General features: G+C 64.9%; 1 protein-coding gene across 1 annotated transcript in view; it reads right to left on the reverse strand.

The window, feature by feature from the left end:
* LOC142024608 (uncharacterized) overlaps positions 1-21,488 on the reverse strand; it is a 94,212-nt gene that overhangs the window by 4,658 nt on the left and 68,066 nt on the right. Inside the window, 1 exon segment of the mRNA XM_075016739.1 lies at positions 1,195-1,370. Coding sequence (XP_074872840.1) covers positions 1,195-1,370 — 176 coding nt within the window.

A 21,488-nucleotide genomic window follows, 5' to 3' on the forward strand; every position in this document is an offset into this window, starting at 1 on the left:
CTCTGGCTCCCCAAGGGCTCTGTCCACAAAGCTCCTGGCTGGGGCCTGGTTCCTCCAGCTCTTTGGCTCTGATGCGCTGCTTGAATCAGCAGGAGGCAGAAGAAGTTGTCTGAGCAGTGAGGTGAGTCCTGGGCTGGCTGCTTCAGACACTGCCCAGGCTCCTGCTCTGCGGCCCCTGCCTGCCTCTGACTGGGTGGGCCCTGCCAGCGACCCACAAGAGCTGTTGCTCCTGCAGCCGGCCATGGTGCTGTTTGGCTTTGCTGCTCTCTGGGGGATGTGGCTGTTGTTGCAGTTGGGCTCCCCCTCAGCTGCCTCAGTTCTACTCTGCCAGCAGCAGCTTCTCTGTGTGGTTTACCACTTTCCTCCTGCATCTCGGGCTTGTTGCTGACTCACGTTCCAGCCGCACCCAGTGCGTTTCCCTCGGTGCGGGAAGGAGACTGGCAGAAGTGCAGCTGGAGGGGGTTTGTTACAGCCCCCGTCTCCGCCTCCCCCACAACCTCCTGCTGAGATTCTAGCTGCACTTTTGCCTTCACAACTTTACTACTCACTGCCCAGGTTTGGCCCCACCAGGTGTCACATGACCTAACTGGGCACCTCCCAACCATCTTCAAAACCCCCCCAGTATCGATGAAGGCCGAGGACGCTGGATGAGGTGTGTTACGAGGCCTACGGGGAGTGACACTGAATCCCAACTCCGGCACATGTTACTCATAACCAGTTTGTCCTGTGTCTGGTTCCCACCAGTGACTCCTAAGAAAGCAATCTACTGTACATGGGAGAGCTGGTGCCACTGTCTGGGAGTTTGTGTTTCATTATTCAAGAACTCCCCCTAAACGGTAAGAGCCAGCAGGGGTGCAGCACGCTGGCCCCAGGGGTACCCTGCAGGCATGAAGAACAACCAGCCCCAGCCCCACAGCTCTGGTACCTGCCGTTCCTGCCAGCGCCCCTCCACTGACACCTCCAGACAAGGCAGATGGTGGGAAGCACGTGGAGACCTGGGCTGTGGGAAGAGCAGCACCACTACCATGTTCCTGAATCTGCTTCCCCTGCGAGGGGCTGTGGAGGGGACAGTCTCTCACAGGGGACCCAGTGATTCCTGCAGCTCACACTCCTGACACTGGGGACAGGGGCAGGGAGGGACCCTGAACCAAAGCCAACCCAACCTCTGACACCCCCGGGGACAGGACTCCTCACCCAGCCAGTGCACGGTTTGGTAATTCTCCTCCATCACCTCCCTGTAGAGGGCTCTCTGCCCCGGGGCCAGCAGCCCCCATTCCTCCTGGGAGAAACACACAGACACCTCCTCCAAGGTCACCAGCTCCGCCGCCACTGCCATGTCCTCGCTCTGTCTCTGCAGGTCCAGGGCTGCTCTGGAGCCAGATATGGGGGCTCTGTACCTGGCAGGGGAAAAGGGCAATGAGGGGACACTTCAGACGGGGCTGGAAGCCGCTCCCCATCCCCCGGCTCCCCCACGCTCGCTCCCTGGGGCACACGCGCTGCACACGCACATTTGGGGAAACGCTCGAGTCTCACAGAAGCACCTCGCACAAGTCAGATCCCAAATCCGTCCTCGTTTCTCTCCGGACGCGGCCTGAGCTCCAGCACTGCTGCGCACTGGAGTGTGTCCCACGGAAACGTCACGTGGTTAGTGACACCCCACGGGGACAAGCCCGGAGGAAGGGAGCAGCTGAAGGGACAATGAGGATCACTGAACTGCACCGCGGGGGAGCACAGGCACCGTGCGACGAGCGCCCGGCCCCACTGGGGAACCGGGGGTGGGGGACACAAGCCCACCCAGAGCTCTCGGATCCCCTGCGGGGGGGAGGTGCAATGGACTCAGGACCCCAAATCACTGAGGGGGACAAGGGAGAAGAAAACCAGGGGGGTGCAGAGGCCCTGGGAGGAAAAAAGGGAGCTGGGGGAGAACCGAGCACAGAGCCCCCAGCACCCACTGGTCCCTGCGGGGTGCAGAGCCCGCGGGCGCCGCCCGGAGACTCCGCCTGGAGGTGCGAGTGGAGCCAGGAGCGAAAACCGGCCCCGAGTCACAGCCCCCCCGGCCGCCTCCGCCCCCATCCCCCTCCCCTCTCCTCCCCTCCCCTCCCCTCCCCGGGCGCCCCGGAGCCGGGCGGGGGCGAGTGCGGGGCGCTGGGGCGGCGCCTCTTTGCTCCCCGCGGGGCCCAGCGCCGCGAGCCGCCCGCAGCACTAGGCGAACCAGGCGCCGCTGCGAGGGGGGGGGGCGGGGGCGCGCGGGCGGCAGGACGAGGCGCAGCGGCCGGAGAACGGGGCGGCCCGGCCGGGACCAGGGGAAGGCGCTGGCGCGGGGGAGGGGGGGCCCCGCACGGAGGGTCCGAGACACAAACGGGGGGTGGGTGGAGTCACTTCCCGGCCCGGCCGGGCCCCCCCTCACCTGGCGGCGGCTCGGGGGGCTCCGGGCAGCCGCAGGACGTTCCCGCCGGACCCCGGTTAACCCCTCCGCTGCCGGAGCCGCACACGCGGCCGGCGAGTCCCAGCGCGGCTCCCCCGGACCCCGCCCGCCTCCCGCAGGAGCTGCGCCGGCCAGGCTGAGCGCGGGGGCGGGGCCAGGGCCAGTGGAGAGGAAGTGACGTAATCGGCAGAGAGGCCGGAGGGGGGAGAAACCCCCCGGCTCGCGGGCTGGGTCGGGGCACGTGGGGGCGGAGCGGCGGCTGCTCCTGCTGGGTCTGGACAGGAGCTGCAGTAACGCCCCTTCCGCGCCCGGCCCGGGGGGGGGGGGGGGTCTCTGCGGGTGGGACCGGCCCGTGGGGGAGGGGCAGCGCCGGGCTCTGCTCACACCCACCCCCGCGGGCGGGGCCGCTCCAGCGCCGCCGGGAACGTTCTGGGGCGCGGAGGGGAACAACCTTCCGGCCCCGCCCCCCGGGAGAGGCGGGAACCAGACACTGAGCTCCGCCCCCAGCCTCGGGCTCCAGCGCCACGGGGGGGGGGGGGGGGGGGGGGCGGGGCGTTTGTCCCCCTCAGCTCAGCCCCCCCGCCCGGGCATTCCCGCGGCAGCGCCTCGTGCGGTCAATGGCCCCGCCCAGCTCCTCCCTCGCCCAGCGCGGGCCCGGCCCGGGGGCCAACCGACATCCCCTCCCCTGCGGCAGCGCCTCACCGCAACCAGCGTTCTCTGCTGCAGCCCAGTCCCGCGCGCCTTCGAATTGCCCCGCCCCGCTCCCCCATTGGCCGTCATCCTGCCTCCCCGATCTGCCATTGGTCGGTAGGATAACCAATCCCCTTCCGATTTTGACCAGTTGGCTCAGCCCTCCCTGCCATTGGTCGCCCGTTCTGATCCCGCCCTCTGGACTAGAATGTCAATCCAGGCAATATTCACGACCATTGGCTAGACCGAGCTAATCTCGTTTCCTCATTGGCCAAAAAATCCTAACCTGTCTCGCTATTGGCCGTTAGCCACAAGAGTCCGCCTCCTGGAGGGACCCTTCTGCTGGCGTCGGTTGCCCGGGCTCAGGACAGGTTTGGGGGCGGGGCTGTGAGAGCTCTGGGTGGGGATACAGGCTGTGGGCGGGGCCGGGCTCAGGACAGGTTTGGGGGCGGGGCTGTGAGAGCTCTGGGTGCGGACCAGGCTGTGGGCGGGGCCGGGCTCGGGACAGGTTTGGGGGCGGGGCTGTGACAGCCTGGGTGGGGACACAGGCTGTGGGCGGGGCCGGGCTCGGGACAGGTTTGGGGGCGGGGCTGTGAGAGCTCTGGGTGTGGACACAGGCTGTGGGAGGGGCCGGGCTCAGGACAGGTTTGGGGGCGGGGCTGTGAGAGTCTGTGTGGGGACACGGGCTGTGGGCGGGGCCGGGCTGAGGACAGGTTTGGGGGGTGGGAGCTCCGGGACTCCTGTGATTTCTAGTCATTTCCTTTCCCAGCTGGGCGTGCTCTTTCGTACACATTTGCAAATGACTTACAAGGCGCACAGAATGATTCGCACTGCACTGGCTCACCATTGTGCTGTTCTGGAGAAACCAATGCTTGTGCAGACCGGCGCTTGACCTTTTCACCAGGGAATGGTCTCTCAGAAGCATCAAAGTTACCATCCATGTGCTGACTTTGATTTACCCCTTTCATGCAAAAGTATTCACACAAACCTACCCACACATTCCACTGTCCTAGATCAGCGGGAAACTTCAGCTTCCCAGATTGTTCAACGCAGGTTTCTTCTTAGGTTCCCCACTGGCAATGTCACTGCTGCCTACTAATTCTCAGGTGTCACTTGCCTCTGAAGCCGGGATCACAGTCACCAATGTATCCGTATCCTTTGCAGTGCCCCTGCCTTCACTTCTTGTTTGCCAAGAACAAAAGTCCGTACGTCTCTTTGTCGTAGCTAGCAAAGTCTTCCCTTGATTCTCTTCCTCTTTCTTCGCTTTCACCTTCTCCCACCTACATTTTGGTTTCTTCATTTTACCCTGCATGGGGCAAATAGATTTATGAGTCTCCATCCATGTTTGATATGAAATAATACTATGAGACTACTCGGTATTATATTACTAGCTATTTTGTTAAAACTTTGAAAAAAATCTATCAGATTTTTATATTTAAATGAGACTTTTGTAGGTTAGAATAAGATAATTCCCGTGACAATGTGACCCTTGATGACAATTTATAGCTAAAATGATGACAAATGAATATTTAATATTGTTCTCTTATATATAGTTTAATTTTAAAAAGGACGATTGATCGAAGTGGTAATGATGGACACTCTAGAAAATCTTATCATTCGTAAGACTGTAAAACAGATGACAGATCCAGTGCTTGTTTGGAATGTGATCTTTCTGTTAAACACCAACTTATCTCCATAGCTTATCTTGGTACAAGTTTTCATACACAATCACAGCCTTCCTACTGACATTTACGCTACAGACAATTGAAGGCAATTTGTTCAGAATTGTAAATGCTACACAAATCTGCAGTAATTTACAGGGCTGAGCTAGCAACTATTTTTGCAACCTGTTGTGGATAGAGTATTAAAGTTAACCTACTTATTGAATCAGGTGGCTGCAGAAAAATGCACGAATCTTATAAACGTGCTGTGCAGACTGAACTCGGTTGCGGGTGTTGCGGGTAGAGTCAAAGATTCTCTTAGTAAGAGTTAAAAATTCCCCTACTGCCCACCACTGCCCTGGTGCCATCTATTGAGGTGAAGGGGCAGTAAACGGCCGCGTCTTTAACATGACTTGGGCTCTCTGGAAACACCATCTACCGACAATTGTTCATTATTTTAAACTGAAGGTGTCATTTGGCAACCCCGGGAGCTGGTGATTCCCTGTACATCTGCTGCCCTCAACACACCCACTAGCGAAGGGAGCCGCAGTGGGGCGGAGTACAAGGAATGCCATGATGGAGCGGACTGTTAATGACCAGCCCTTGTATCCCATCATGCACCAGGTTATGGGCAAAGGAGCATTTAATCATGCAAATTCCACCTCCTTGTGGAAACATGGGAATAAATGGCCATCGTCCGACTAGCAGAGCAGGGGCGGCCGCCCGAAGTACATCGGAACTTGGTTTATAAGTGTGAAGCGCAAATTCGCTGCTGGTTGTCCTGTCAGGGCATTTACCCACCATAAGCGACCCAGGCCCGATTCCCACTGGTCCCAACTAGCGGTGATGCTCATTAGTTGGATTCTGAGACAGCACTGGGAATGTCTCGTACAAAAATGGTGCCTGAAGAGTCAAGTGCTGCGCCGCAGAGCAATAGCCCAGCTGTGCCCCTAAGATGTGTGTCCTTCAAAATCAGCTACAAGTTCTCTGCCCCTTCGCAGAGTAACAGAGATTTTGGAGCAGGTACTTTACGTGTCTCTAAAAGAAATTCTACTTGAATGGTTCTGGGCCCGGAACTTCAGTCCCCTCCTTAATAGGGCCCTGGGCACGTCCAGCGCCCTCTCCCCTGCAGCAGCTCCAGCGCCGGCTGCTGACACGTCCCCTCCAGCTGTGTGTTGAGGGCGCCGGGCCTGGAAATCTTCTCCCCCAGCCGGGTGGCATTTTCCTCCCTCCTCCGCCCGATCTCCGGGGCCACCTCTCCCAGCCGGGCCAGCAGGAGGCGCTCTTGTTCAGCCAGGAACTCCCACGCCACCAGCTGCCTCTCCACCTCCCCGCGAGCGCCAGGCCCGGCCGGGTGGGGGTTTTCCTGGACTACGAGGCGGGCGAGGTCTCATTTTACAATGTGACTGACAGGTCCCATCTCTGCACTTTCACCCGCACCTTCTCCGGGCCCCCCCCCACCCTTATTTCTGCCCTGGTACCAACCCCGGGGGGACAAACGCGGCTCCCCTGACAATCTGCCCCCTCCCAGCGCAGCCGCAGGGAATCTCTGTCCCTGGCAGTGACCCCGCGGCACAGACTGACCCCTCCCAGCGCTGCCGCTCCCTCGCCCCAGCCCATGTCGGTGCCGGTCGCTGCTGGTGCCTGGACTTTGGGCGCTGACTGGACACCGCCAGTTTCCTTTTCAACCAGAGGCTCCAGCTCAAAACCGGCGCCCGGGCAGCAGCTCACTCAGGCCCAGAGCTTCCAGGGGGGTTTAAAGTCTAAAGCTGCAGATGGGGCCCAGTGGGATTTCCAGAGGTGCCGGGCGCCAAACCCCCCCGGGAGTGAGGCAGGAGGGGGTTGTCCCGGCCCTTCCCCAGGCTGTGGGGGGATCACATGGTCGTTGGGCCCCCAGGCCCCTCTCACCAGTCACCTCGGCTGCTCGCCTGGAGCAAAGCGATCGCCCAGCGCGAGCACCTGTGCGCAGCTGTCAGGCAGGTGTGTGATGCCGAAGAAAAGCCCCCGCTGGGCTGCAGTACAAGGCTGGGGAGCCTGAGCAGGTGAGGGGCCCAGCCTGGACTGGGCCCAGTGCTGGGAGCCGTGTGGCTGTTCCCCTCCCAGCGCACACGCCAGCACCCAGCAGTCACCCAGATAACAGGCTGCTTCTCCGCGGAGCTCCAAGGCCTTGGGGCCCATCGCGGCGGCTTTACACCCATAAGTGCGGGGGGATCGCCGGGCCCAGAGCTCGTAGAACTCAGCTCTGTGTGTCCGACAGCGAGGACGACGCTTCACCCCCAGCATCACTCCAGACGTTACCGGTGTGGAGCTAGCGCCGGCCGGGTACCCTGGGAGAGCGGCTTCCCCTCGGCTCCCCGGGAGCGACGCCCGTCACTGGCCATTGCAGAGCCGGGATGCTTTAGCTCTGGCCTCTGTGGGCGCAGAGCGGCCGGGGGGAGAGCGATGGCCCATTCCCAAGGCAGGCGGGACGGTCTGTGGGCAGTGCCGGGAGCTGCACACAAAAGGGGGTTCAGATTCCAGCTGCACGTTCTGATTCGCTCCCCCATGTGCGCGTGAGGGCCGCGGCCGGACCCAGGGGTGGGGGCTGAGGCGCACAGACGGGCTGCGGCTCCACCGCTCAGCAAGGGCTCGAGCACAAACCGGAATCGGCTGCGGCGATGCTCCCGGGGACGCCTGTGCCTCCCGCTGAGCCCTAGGGCGGAGCATGTGCAGGGGCAGGACCAGCTGCTGAGCCGGGGAGGAGGGACTGGGCGGAGCGCTGGGCGGTCCCTGGGGGGCGGAGCTGCCTCGTGCTCACAGCTTCGCTTTCCCCTGGGCTTGTGCTGTGACTCTGCAAAGCCCTGGGGATTGTTTTAAATGCGCAGATTGTGCAAAGGCCCCGACTGCTCCTTCGGAACGGACTTTTCATTGGTGTTTAATAGTAACAACCGCCCATAGGTGGGGGGTGCGGCGGCGGGAACGCAACGCTGCTGCAGGCTGGGAGGGGCGTGTCCGCCAGAGCTCATCTGCATGGGGATGCAAAGGGCGCGTGTGTGACACCTGCCAGGCAAAGCCGCGTGGGGAGCGAGTCAGCCCTGAGATCTGCTCCCTTGTAAACACCTCGTTGTGAAACCACAATTTATGGTGACCCTCAGTGTGGGAGCTGTGAGACCTCCCCAAGGCTCTGGGTTGCTGTGGGGGACCGGGCAGTCGCCATCGCTGCATCAGACATTGATTACACGGGGCTCCCTCGTGTAAAACATTCCGGTTGTAGTGATGTTGGTTCCTGTAGTGAGTCAGTTTGGCCTCCTGCACCTATTGGTGTTCCTGGGGGAGGTGTGGGCAGGCATGTCCTGCCCACGGCTGAAAGGCCCCTCTCACAGTGAGGGGGGGCCCACTAAAAACACCCAGTCACCAAATGAATACGGGGGACAACGAAGGAAAAAAACAGGGACGGGAGTGAGGGTCAAAGGTTTAGAACGAGGGAGCCGGAAGGGGATACCGAGCAGAGGGCCCCGGACAGCGCCCACCGCTCCTCGAAGGTGTCCAGGGAGTTGGTGGACGCCGCCCAGAGGAACTCCGCTCGGATTCGTGAGCGAAGGGAGGAACGGAAGTAGGCCCCACAGTCGCAGGTCGCCCCCTCCGCCAGCCTCCTCTCCCTGGTTTTGTAGATGGCCATTTTGGCCGTGGCCAGGAGGAGGCAGACGAGGAGGTCCCGCGACTTTGTGGGGCCGCGGATAGGGTGTGACAGGATAAGGAGGTGCGGGGAAAAGTGCAGCCAGAACCTCAAGAGGAGGTTCTGGAGGAGCCGGAAGAGGGGCTGCAGCCTGGCGCACTCAACGTAGATGTGCGCCAGGTTCTCCCTCATGCCGCAGAAGGTGCAGGTGTCTGGGATGGGGGTGAACCGCGCCAGGTACACGCCCGTGCTCACCGCTCCATGGAGGATTCTCCAGCTGACGTCCCCGGTGGGCCGCGGGACCAGGGTGGAGTAGAGGCTGGCCCACCGGGGCTCCCCACCCTCCGATGGCGGCAAGAGGTCCCGCCACTTGTGGTCGGGGCGGGACACGAGGGTGGGGAAGTGGAGCGTGTGAAGCACGAGCGCGTACAGAAAATGCCTAGGCGCGGTTCGGAAGGGGACCGGCTGCATGGTATGCAGCCGGCTGAGGTGGTGGAGGGGAGGGGGGCGGGCAGGATCGCGAAGCCGGGGGCCCACGGAGAGGTCCGGAGGGCTAGGAGTGAGAGGGGGGCGGGGTGCACCCTCTCGCAGGACCCGGCCGAGGTAAACGTGAGCAGTGGGCGGCAGGGCGGCCTTCACCTCCTCGAGTACGCGACGGGGGGAACGTAGGCTGGAGAGCCCCATGCGCTGGGCGAGCGCCGGGGCCTCCATCCAGTCTCCCCGGTCGTAGTCCAGGAGGTCTCCGACCCTGGTGATTCCACCTAGGACCAACCTCCGGCGCACCACGGGAGACTCCGCCACCTGCACACGAAGGTGGGGGTTGTGTAGCAGGGGCTCCGCGAGGAGGTCTTCCCCCGTGGTGGCCCCTAAAGACCTGGAGGCTGCGAGCAGCCGCCAAGTGCGGAGGAGGTCCTGGTAGAAGGCCGGCAGCTCCGAGAGGCCTCGCGGACGGTCTCTCCAAGATAAATAAAGGAGCTGCCGGTCGTATCGGAGCCCTCGGTGACGGCGGAGGAAAGCATGCGCCAGCGTACTCCATGCCGGACTATCTGCACTGTTGGTGTTGGCGTTGAGAAGTCCCTGCAGGGCCCGGAGGCGGAGGACATGGACCTGAGTGCGCATGCAAGTCAGGCCCTGTCCTCCCTCCTCCGGGGGGAGGTGGAGTACCCCTGCAGAGACCCAGTGCAGTCCTGGCCAGAAAAACTCCAGGATTAACTTCTGGAGCTGGTCCAGGAACTTCGGGGGTGGGACCAGGGTGCTGAGGCGGTACCAGAGCATGGACAGGACGAGTTGGTTCAGCACCAGTGCTCTCCCCCGCAGGGAGAGGCACTGGAGCAGCCCTGTCCACCTCCGTAACCGCTCAGCGACCCTGCCCTCTAAACCCTGCCAGTTTTCCGGCGGAGAGGGATGCGTGGCGGATAGAAAGACGCCTAGATAGAGCAGCGGACCCGCGCTCCACCGGATGGCCTGAAGCGCGGGCGGGAGGCGGCTCGTCTGCCATCCAGTCCCGACCACCAGGCCAGAGCTCTTGACCCAGTTGACCCGGGCGGAGGAGGCCGCCGAGTAGATAGCTTGGCAAGCCTCCAGACGCGCCAGGTCTCCCGGGTCCTGAACCACGAGGAGCACGTCGTCGGCGTACGCCGACAGGACTAGCCGCAGCCCTGCCTCTGGAAGCACCATCCCCATCAACCGTCGACGAAGGAGACAGAGGAAGGGCTCGATGGCCAGAGCGTACAGCTGTCCTGAGAGCGGGCAGCCTTGTCGTACTCCCCGTCCGAAGCTGACCGGAGCGGTCAGGGTCCAGTTGAGCTTGACCATGCACTCCGAGGCAGCGTACAGCACCCGGAGAAACCCGACGAAGCGGGGTCCGAAGCCGAAGGCCTGCAGGGTGCCCAGGAGATACCCGTGGTCCACCCTGTCGAACGCCTTCTCCTGATCCAAGGACAGGAGGGCGAACGACAGGCCGTCCCTACACCCAAGCTCTAAGAGATCCCGGACCAAGGACAGATTATGGAGGATGGTACGGCCCGGGACGGTGTAGGTCTGGTCGGGGTGGACCACGTCCTGCAGCACGGACCCCAAGCGACGGGAGATGGCTTTAGCGATGATCTTGTAGTCCGTGCTGAGGAGCGAGATGGGACGCCAGTTCCTGAGGTCGCGGGGGTCCCCCTTCTTGGGCAGCAGGGCGAGGACGGCACGCCTGCATGACAGGGGGAGGACCCCGCTTTGCAAGGCCTCGGCCCAGACGCTGAGCAGGTCTGGGCCGAGGACGTCCCAAAACACGCGGTAAAACTCCACGGTCAGCCCGTCCATGCCCGGGGATTTGTTGGTGGGCATGAGGCGGAGGGCTTCCGAGAGCTCGGCCAGAGTGAGAGGAAGCTCTAGCCGGTCCCGGTCGCCCGTGCTGACCGACGGCAGTTGGTCCCAGAGCACCCTGCAGGCGTCGGCGTCGGTCGGATCCGGGGAGAAAAGGGTGGCGTAGAAGGCGCGGGCCCTCTCGCGCATCTCCACCGGATCCGTAAGAGGGGTGCCGTCCTCCGCAAGAAGGCAGAGGATGTGTTTTTCGGCACCCCTCTTTTTCTCCAAGGCGTAGAAGAAGCGGGAGCCGCGGTCCATCTCCCGGAGGAGTTGGATTCGCGACCTCACCAAGGCCCCCTGTGCCCGGAGGGCGTCGAGGGCCCTGAGCTCGTCCCTCTTCTCCTGGTACGTGCCGCAGAGGGATGGATCGCTGGGGCTGGCGGCTAGACGCCTCTCCAGCTCAAGAACCTCCCGTTCCAGCTGCCCTATCAGCGCATCCCGCCGCCGGCTGGCCCCCCGAGTATAGTCGCGGCAGAAAAGCCGCGCGCGCACCTTTCCTAGATCCCACCACCGCCGTGCCGAGGGAAAGGCACGCCGTTGCTCGCGCCAGGCCAGCCAGAACTCCCGGAAGGACGCCTCGAAGCCCACGTCCTCCAGCAGGCTGTTATTGAAGTGCCAGTAGGCCGACCCCCGCTTCCCCAGCGAGAGGGAAGCCTTCACGGCCACTAGGTGGTGGTCCGAGAAGGGGGCCGGCCGCACGCTGGAGGCGTGGGCCCGGGAGAGATGGTGCCGTGAGATGTAAATGCGGTCCAACCGGGAGTGTACAGATTTATGGCCCACCACTCGGACGCAGGTGAAACCAGCGTCGTCGTCCGAGTGGTGGCTGCGCCAGACGTCCACCAGGGAGCGATGGATGAGAAGCTCCCTGAGGACGCCCGCGGCGGCCTGGCCATGCTCGGTCCCCGTGCGGTCCCGCTCCTCGAGGGTGCAGTTGAAATCCCCGCCGAGGACCAGGCACTCGCGAGGATCGATGGTGTCGAGGAAGGCCGCCGCCTGCCGGAAGAAGGGAGTTCTCTCCGGGTGGCGTGTCGGGGCATAGACATTAACGAGATGGAGAGGCAGCCCCTCCACCCGCACCCGGAGATACAGCAGGCGGCCGGGCACAACCTCGACGCTCCCCAGCACCTCGGGCCGCAGGTCTGGGGAGAACAGGGTCGCCACCCCGGCCCGGTGGGCCGAAAGGTGACTAAAGTGGACCCCGTCTCCCCACTCCAGCCGCCACTTCGCTTCGGCGGCTGGGGTAGTGTAGGTCTCCTGTAGGAAGGTGACCGAGTACCCCCCCTCCCGAAGGAAGGAGAGCACTCGGCACCTACGGAGACCCGACCCGCAGCCCCTGGCGTTTAAAGTGGCAAAGATGATCGGCGCCATTTGGAGGGCTGGGGAGGATCCTCGCCGGAGGGAGTACCGACGGCTCCGGTGGGGCCACGCAGCAAACCGTGACCAACCCCGAAGGCGACGAGGGCGTCACGGAAGCTGCGGGCCCGTTGGTAAGCCGAGGCATCCCTCCTCCCGGTCCCCTTGCCCTCCTTAAGAAGGGCCCTCACGGATTTCAGGATGGTGTGGAAGTCCCCCCAGCGCTGGAGGGCGAGAGCAACCTTGTTCTTGGAGCCACGAATGTCCTCCAAGAACCGGCGCATCTCTCCCACCAGCGCATGGGGTGCCGAGGCCTCGGGGTCTCCAGTACCCGTCGGCCTCGTGTACCCTTGGGCCCCACGGCCAGAGAAAGGATTGGGGTGGGGACTGGGGTCTGGTTTTGGGGGGGATGAGGGCGGCGGAGGGAGAGCAGCCCCGGAAGTGCTGGGAGAGGGCGATGTAGGGGGGGCCTCCTGAAGGATTACGGTTTCGGGGGCAGGTATGAGTGGGCAGGGGTCGAGGGGAGGGGTAGGAGGAGGGGGGGTGGGGGGGAGGGCAGGGGGGATGGGACTCATCAAGGGAGGGGAAGGTTCATGAGGGGGAGGGAGGGGGGGCAGTGGGGGAGGGGGAGGAGGAAGTGGAGGGGGAGGAGGGTCTGGAGGGGGTAGGATTGCAGGTTCTGGGGCGGGGTGTTGGCTGGGAGAAGGTGCGGGGATAATGGCGGGTGGTGGGGCTAAGATGGGAGCAGGAGCGGGGATATGGAGAGAAGGTGTCTCGGGAGGAGGGGCTTCCTCGGATGGTGGGGCGGGGGAGGGGGATAGGGGCGAGGTGCCGACATACTCGGCAGGAAGTGCCAACTGGTCGAGGGGGTGGGTGTTGGGGTCCTCGGTTTCGGGGCCAAAGGTGGGGGGCATGGGGAACTCTGCTTCCCCCAGGGTGCCCAGGGGCTGGCCAACTCCCGTGGGGAGGTCATCTCTGATTAAGGGGGGGGTCGCCTCCTGCGACGTCCCAAGGCAGAGGGAGGCGGTGGTTGAGGGATCACTGGTAGACGGTGAGGGGGAGAATGGAGGGGGTGGGGGTGAGTGGATGGACGGCCCACAGGCCTCCAGTAGGAGGCTGTCCACGTCCAGGGCCACCGGGGTGAGGCCTAGGGCCTCGACCTCCTGCGAGAGGAGGGCGAGGCCGGGGCTCACCTCCTCCGGACGCTCCACAGCAGTAGTCTGGGTCGCGGCCGGAGGGGTGTCAGGGGAGGGCGCGGGTGTGCAAAAAACCCTCTCAGCTTCCTGAGGCTCTGGCTCCGGGGCGGAGGGGGTGTTGCCGTTCTCAGCCGCCACCGCGGCAGCCCCCGTCGCCCCCGGCAGATGATCGGCAGCCGGGGGTTCGGCAGGTGGGTCTGGGCTGGCGGCTCTTTTTAGCGCTTTGCGCGGCGCCTCCACCCCGTCCTCCGACAGGGTGGGGCGCCGGGTGCGCGCACTTGTTTTCTTTCGTTTCCCCCCCACCAGCACCCAGCCCTCCGAGGAGGCGGGCTGGGCAGTAGAGGAGGAGGGGCCAGGGGACAGGGCCGACGAGGAGGAAGGGAGGTAAGAAGGGGGCGGGGCGGCAAGGGGGGGGGACGACCCGCCCCGGGACGGGCCCTCTTCTGGTCCTGCCGCCGGCCCCTCCTCCCTCTCCTCCGCAGGCCCGGCTCTTGTGCCCGCTCGGGCGCCAGCGCCTGCTTCTTCTTGCCCGGCACCATGCGGCCGGGCATCCTCCGACGCCCGAGCGGCGATGGATCCGTCCGGGACGAGAGGAGGAGGGTCGGTCCCGGGGCCTGTCGCGGTCGGGGCGCCGCCGATCTCGTGGCTGACGCCCCCCGGGTCGGAGGAGGTCCCGGGCTCCCCTTCGTGCCGGGCCAGGGGGCAATCCCTCCGGACGTGCCCCGCCGCCCGGCACATAAAGCACCGGGCCTCCCCCAGGGTGTAAAAGACCCGGTACTGGGCCCCTTGATGGGGCACCAGTATAGTCCCCTCCTGGGCCACCCCGCCCCGTGCTGCCGCCGGCGGCAGTTGGACCCGGGCCTGCCGGCGGAAGGAGAGCACGTGCCGGAGGGCGGGGTCTTTACAGCCTAGGGGGAGGGGACTCAGGACCGTCAAAGGCCGGCCCAGGGCAGTGAGGAAAGGCAGAAGGGCAGAGTTGGGAAGGAAGGGTGGGACAGAAGAAAAAACCACCCGCACGCCCAGGTCCTCCAGCGGCTCCAGGGGCACGTGCACGCCCCCAACCGCCAGGCCCCTCTCCACCGCCTCCTGGGCGGCGGCCTCCGAAGCCAGGAAGAACACGATCTTCCCGAACATCCGGGAGGCCGCCACCACGGCCGCGGGCCCCACCACCCGTGCCAACGCCCGCACGTAGGTCTCCACGTGGGGCGAGGCAGCCACCAGGAGGCAGCGGACTCCGTGCCTCCTGGTGAGCGCGGGGAAGGGGCCGCGACCGTTGGGGATGGTAGTCCCGGCAGAGGCGGCAGGAGTAGGGTACGAGGCGGCGGCCGCCGCCTGGGCGTACGACCTGGGGGCCGAGAGGTCGGGGCCCCCAGGAGCGGTGGAGGGAACAGGGGGAAGGGGAGAAGGGGAGGCTGCACTGGATGTTTGGGCAGCCTGGGGGAGAGTCCCCGCCACGGGAGGTTTGGCCTTCCGGGCGGGGCTCTTGCCCTTTCTTTTCCCCTGGCCCCTCCTGCCCTTTTGGGGGGGGGGGTTTGGGGCTGGGTCGCCAGGGGGCGCCGCGGCGGAGGCAGTAGGAGCCCCGGAGCCTGCGCCCGCGCCCTCAGCCGACGTGGTTGTGATGTTCTGGGCAGCCCTGGACGAGTGGGCCGCCATTTCGGGGATAGGAGGGGTGACAGTGGAGGGGAGAGGGAGGGAGGGGTCACCAGATGACCCTCCAGTGGGCGTGGGGGCCATATTGGTGGGTTTGAGGGGGAAAAAGTTCATTGGGGGCGGGGGCCTTTAAGAGAAAGCGGGGGAGGGGGAGGAGAGTGGAAGGGAAGGAAGGAGTGAGGCGTGGCTGCCCCTCCCCCACCGGCCGGGCTGAGGACCCAGTCAGATGGGGGAAGGGCAGGGCAAGGGCAGCAAGGTCAGGGAAAGGGAGACACAAAAGAAAGACCACAACTCCCAGCACAAGAGGGTAAGATGGCTCCTGTTTCTGCACTGGGGTGTGGAGGGAGTCAAAGTTTGTGTGTGTGTGTGTGTGTGGGTTGTGGGGGGGCCTCAGGCGCTTGAGTAAACAGAAAAAGGGGGGGGGAAGGGGCGTGGGCACGTGGGGGGGCAGGGAGGAGGCACAGCCCGCTTAAGGGGGATGGCGGGGTTAATGGGGGGAGGGGTGTGCCCACGTGCGCCTGAGGGGTGGGCCCGTAGCAGCTGCTGCTGCAGAGCCTCGAGATGGCAGGGGAGAAGGCAGGGGCAGCTGATTGGAGGGGCCCAGGTGGAGGGGCCCCAGCGGCAGCTGGGTGTGGGGGGGGCAGTAGGAGGGGGGGGGTGGCTGCAGGGGTGGGGCAGGGGCCACGCCCTAACACCCCACCCCTGGCTATGCAGCTCCCCCCCGGAGCCCCGGTGGAGAGGGGCCCTGCCCAAGCTCACCCCTCCCCAAGCCACTCCACAGGAGGCTGTGTGGAGGGAGCCCAACCGCCGCTTTGAGAGAGCCCCCTACCTTCTCCAGGTGGTGAGGATGCAGCAGCTGCTGGATGGAAGGTGGGCCCAAATGGGGGCCAGCAGTGTCTCCCCCAAAAGATGGAAGAAGGGGGGGGGGGGGCCCCTGCTGTAGGGCAGGGGGCAAGAAGCCCCCACCCTCCACCCACTCAGCAGTTCCTAAAAGGACTGGGTGAGGGTTGGGGGGAGAAGATAGACCCTGCCTGCCCGAGGCAGGAGGGAGGCTGACCCCAGAAAGGGGGGGGGGGGGAAGGCAGCCCTGTGGGGGCTTCAGCCAGCCAAGGCCCGCCAGCCCCCAGATGCTCGCCTTCCAGCCGTGGGAGAGGGTCCCACGGCGGCGGCGGCAGCGGCAGCAGCAGCAGCAGCCCTGCAGGAGCACCTGCAGCTGGCCTCCTGCACCTATTGGTGTTCCTGGGGGGAGAGGTGTGGGCAGGCATGTCCTGCCCACGGCTAAAAGGCCCCTCTCACAGTGAGGGGGGGCCCACTAAAAACCCAGTCACCAAATAAATACGGGGGACAACAAAGGAAAAAAACAGGGATGGGAGTGAGGGTCAAAGGTTTAGAACGAGGGAGCCGGAAGGGGATACCGAGCAGAGGGCCCCGGACAGCGCCCACCGCTCCCTGAAGGTGTCCAGGGAGTTGGTGGACGCCGCCCAGAGGAACTCCGCTCGGATTCGTGAGCGAAGGGAGGAACGGAAGTAGGCCCCACAGTCGCAGGTCGCCCCCTCTGCCAGCCTCCTCTCCCTGGTTTTGTAGATGGCCATTTTGGCCGTGGCCAGGAGGAGGCAGACGAGGAGGTCCCGCGACTTTGTGGGGCCGCGGATAGGGTGTGACAGGATAAGGAGGTGCGGGGAGAAGTGCAGCCAGAACCTCAAGAGGAGGTTCTGGAGGAGCCGGAAGAGGGGCTGCAGCCTGGCGCACTCAACGTAGATGTGCGCCAGGTTCTCCCTCATGCCGCAGAAGGTGCAGGTGTCTGGGATGGGGGTGAACCGCGCCAGGTACACGCCCGTGCTCACCGCTCCATGGAGGATTCTCCAGCTGATGTCCCCGGTGGGCCGCGGGACCAGGGTGGAATAGAGGCTGGCCCACCGGGGCTCCCCACCCTCCGATGGCGGCAAGAGGTCCCGCCACTTGTGGTCGGGGCGGGACACGAGGGTGGGGAAGTGGAGCGTGTGAAGCACGAGCGCGTACAAAAGGTGTCTAGGCGCGGTTCGGAAGGGGACCGGCTGCAAGGTTTGCAGCCGGCTGGGGTGGTGGAGGGGAGGGGGGCGGGCAGGATCGCGAAGCCGGGGGCCCACGGAGAGGTCCGGAGGGCTAGGAGTGAGAGGGGGGCGGGGCGCACCCTCTCGCAGGACCCGGCCGAGGTAGACGTGAGCAGTGGGCGGCAGGGCGGCCTTCACCTCCTCGAGTACGCGACGGGGGGAGCGTAGGCAGGAGAGCCCCATGCGCTGGGCGAGCGCCGGGGCCTCCATCCAGTCTCCCCGGTCGTAGTCCAGGAGGTCTCCGACCCTGGTGATTCCACCTAGGACCAACCTCCGGCGCACCACGGGAGACTCCGCCGCCTGCACACGAAGGTGGGGGTTGTGTAGCAGGGGCTCCGCGAGGAGGTCTTCCCCCGGGGTGGCCCCTAAGGACCTGGAGGCTGCGAGCAGCCGCCAAGTGCGGAGGAGGTCCTGGTAGAAGGCCGGCAGCTCCGAGAGGCCTCGCGGACGGTCTCTCCAAGATAAATAAAAGAGCTGCCGGTCGTATCGGAGCCCTCGGTGACGGCGGAGGAAAGCGTGCGCCAGCGTACTCCATGCCGGACTATCTGCACTGTTGGTGTTGGCGTTGAGAAGTCCCTGCAGGGCCCGGAGGCGGAAGACATGGACCTGAGTGCGCATGCAGGTCAGGCCCTGTCCTCCCTCCTCCGGGGGGAGGTGGAGTACCCCTGCAGAGACCCAGTGCAGTTCTGGCCAGAAAAACTCCAGGATTAACTTCTGGAGCTGGTCCAGGAACTTCGGGGGTGGGACCAGGGTGCTGAGGCGGTACCAGAGCATGGACAGGACGAGTTGGTTCAGCACCAGTGCTCTCCCCCGTAGGGAGAGACACCGGAGCAGCCCTGTCCACCTCCGTAACCGCTCAGCGACCCTGCCCTCTAAACCCTGCCAGTTTTCCGGCGGAGAGGGGTGCGTGGCAGATAGAAAGACGCCTAGATAGAGCAGCGGACCCGCGCTCCACCGGATGGCCTGAAGCGCGGGCGGGAGGCGGCTCGTCTGCCATCCAGTCCCGACCACCAGGCCAGAGCTCTTGACCCAGTTGACCCGGGCGGAGGAGGCTGCCGAGTAGATAGCTTGGCAGGCCTCCAGACGCGCCAGGTCTCCCGGGTCCTGAACCACAAGGAGCACGTCGTCGGCGTACGCCGACAGGACTAGCCGCAGCCCTGCCTCTGGAAGCACCAACCCCATCAACCGTCGACGAAGGAGACAGAGGAAGGGCTCGATGGCCAGAGCGTACAGCTGTCCTGAGAGCGGGCAGCCTTGTCGTACTCCCCGTCCGAAGCTGACCGGAGCGGTCAGGGTCCAGTTGAGCTTGACCATGCACTCCGAGGCAGCGTACAGCACCCGGAGAAACCCGACGAAGCGGGGTCCGAAGCCGAAGGCCCGCAGGGTGCCCAGGAGATACCCGTGGTCCACCCTGTCGAACGCCTTCTCCTGATCCAAGGAGAGGAGGGCGAACGACAGGCCGTCCCTACACCCAAGCTCTAGGAGATCCCGGACCAAGGACAGATTATGGAGGATGGTGCGGCCCGGGACGGTGTAGGTCTGGTCGGGGTGGACCACGTCCTGCAGCACGGACCCCAAGCGACGGGAGATGGCTTTGGCGATGATCTTGTAGTCCGTGCTGAGGAGCGAGATGGGACGCCAGTTCCTGAGGTCGCGGGGGTCCCCCTTCTTGGGCAGCAGGGCAAGGACGGCACGCCTGCATGACAGGGGGAGGACCCCGCTTTGCAAGGCCTCGGCCCAGACGCTGAGCAGGTCTGGGCCGAGGACGTCCCAAAACACGCGGTAAAACTCCACGGTCAGCCCGTCCATGCCCGGGGATTTGTTGGTGGGCATGAGGCGGAGGGCTTCCGAGAGCTCGGCCAGAGTGAGAGGGAGCTCCAGCCGGTCCCGGTCGCCCGTGCTGACCGACGGCAGTCGGTCCCAGAGCACCCTGCAGGCGTCAGCGTCGGTCGGATCCGGGGAGAAAAGGGTGGCATAGAAGGCGCGGGCCCTCTCGCGCATCTCCACCGGATCCGTAAGAGGGGTGCCGTCCTCCGCAAGAAGGCAGAGGATGTGTTTTTCGGCACCCCTCTTTTTCTCCAAGGCGTAGAAGAAGCGGGAGCCGCGGTCCATCTCCCGGAGGAGTTGGATTCGCGACCTCACCAAGGCCCCCTGTGCCCGGAGGGCGTCGAGGGCCCTGAGCTCGTCCCTCTTCTCCTGGTACGTGCCACAGAGGGATGGATCGTTGGGGCTGGCGGCTAGACGCCTCTCCAGCTCAAGAACCTCCCGTTCCAGCTGCCCTATCAGCGCATCCCGCCGCCGGCTGGCCCCCCGAGTATAGTCGCGGCAGAAGAGCCGCGCGCGCACCTTTCCCAGATCCCACCACCGCCGCGCCGAGGGAAAGGCACGCCGTTGCTCGCGCCAGGCCAGCCAGAACTCCCGGAAGGACGCCACGAAGCCCACGTCCTCCAGCAGGCTGTTATTGAAGTGCCAGTAGGCCGACCCCCGCTTCCCCAGCGAGAGGGAAGCCTTCACGGCCACCAGGTGGTGGTCCGAGAAGGGGGCCGGCCGCACGCTGGAGGCGTGGGCCCGGAAGAGATGGTGCCGTGAGATGTAAATGCGGTCCAACCGGGAGTGTACAGATGTATGGCCCACCACTCGGACGCAGGTGAAACCAGCGTCGTCGTCCGAGTGGTGGCTGCGCCAGACGTCCACCAGGGAGCGATGGATGAGAAGCTCCCTGAGGACGCCCGCAGCGGCCTGGCCATGCTCGGTCCCCGTGCGGTCCCGCTCCTCGAGGGTGCAGTTGAAATCCCCGCCGAGGACCAGGCACTCGCGAGGATCGATGGTGTCGAGGAAGGCCGCCGCCTGCCGGAAGAAGGGGGTTCTCTCCGGGCGGCGTGTCGGGGCATAGACATTAACGAGATGGAGAGGCAGCCCCTCCACCCGCACCCGGAGATACAGCAGGCGGCCGGGCACAACCTCGACGCTCCCCAGCACCTCGGGCCGCAGGTCTGGGGAGAACAGGGTCGCCACCCCGGCCCGGTGGGCCGAGAGGTGACTGAAGTGGACCCCGTCTCCCCACTCCAGCCGCCACTTCGCTTCGGCGGCTGGGGTAGTGTAGGTCTCCTGTAGGAAGGTGACCGAGTACCCCCCCTCCCGAAGGAAGGAGAGCACTCGGCACCTACGGAGACCCGACCCGCAGCCCCTGGCATTTAAAGTGGCAAAGATGATCGGCGCCATTTGGAGGGCTGGGGAGGATCCTCGCCGGAGGGAGTACCGACGGCTCCGGTGGGGCCACGCAGCAAACCGTGACCAACCCCGAAGGCGACGAGGGCGTCACGGAAGCTGCGGGCCCGTTGGTAAGCCGAGGCATCCCTCCTCCCGGTCCCCTTGCCCTCCTTAAGAAGGGCCCTCACGGATTTCAGGATGGTGTGGAAGTCCCCCCAGCGCTGGAGGGCGAGAGCAACCTTGTTCTTGGAGCCACGAATGTCCTCCAAGAACCGGCGCATCTCTCCCACCAGCGCATGGGGTACCGAGGCCTCGGGGTCTCCAGTACCCATCGGCCTCGTGTACCCTTGGGCCCCACGGCCAGAGAAAGGATTGGGGTGGGGACTGGGGTCTGGTTTTAGGGGGGATGAGGGCGGCGGAGGGAGAGCAGCCCCGGAAGTGCTGGGAGAGGGCGATGTAGGGGGGGCCTCCCGAAGGATTACGGTTTCGGGGGCAGGTATGAGTGGGCAGGGGTCGAGGGGAGGGGTAGGAGGAGGGGGGGTGGGGGGGAGGGCAGGGGGGATGGGACTCATCAAGGGAGGGGAAGGTTCATGAGGGGGAGGGAGGGGGGGCAGTGGGGGAGGGGGGGGAGGAAGTGGAGGGGGAGGAGGGTCTGGAGGGGGTAGGATTGCAGGTTCTGGGACGGGGTGTTGGCTGGGAGAAGGTGCGGGGATAATGGCGGGTGGTGGGGCTAAGATGGGAGCAGGAGCGGGGATATGGAGAGAAGGTGTCTCGGGAGGAGGGGCTTCCTCGGATGGTGGGGCGGGGGAGGGGGATAGGGGCGAGGTGCCGACATACTCGGCAGGAAGTGCCAACTGGTCGAGGGGGTGGGTGTTGGGGTCCTCGGTTTCGGGGCCAATGGTGGGGGGCATGGGGAACTCTGCTTCCCCCAGGGTGCCCAGGGGCTGGCCAACTCCCGTGGGGAGGTCATCTCTGATTAAGGGGGGGGTCGCCTCCTGCGACGTCCCAAGGCAGAGGGAGGCGGTGGTTGAGGGATCACTGGTAGACGGTGAGGGGGAGAATGGAGGGGGTGGGGGTGAGTGGATGGACGGCCCACAGGCCTCCAGTAGGAGGCTGTCCACGTCCAGGGCCACCGGGGTGAGGCCTAGGGCCTCGACCTCCTGCGAGAGGAGGGCGAGGCCGGGGCTCACCTCCTCCGGACGC

Source organism: Carettochelys insculpta, chromosome 22 (genome assembly GCF_033958435.1).
Source record: "Carettochelys insculpta isolate YL-2023 chromosome 22, ASM3395843v1, whole genome shotgun sequence".
Taxonomy (NCBI): domain Eukaryota; kingdom Metazoa; phylum Chordata; order Testudines; family Carettochelyidae; genus Carettochelys; species Carettochelys insculpta.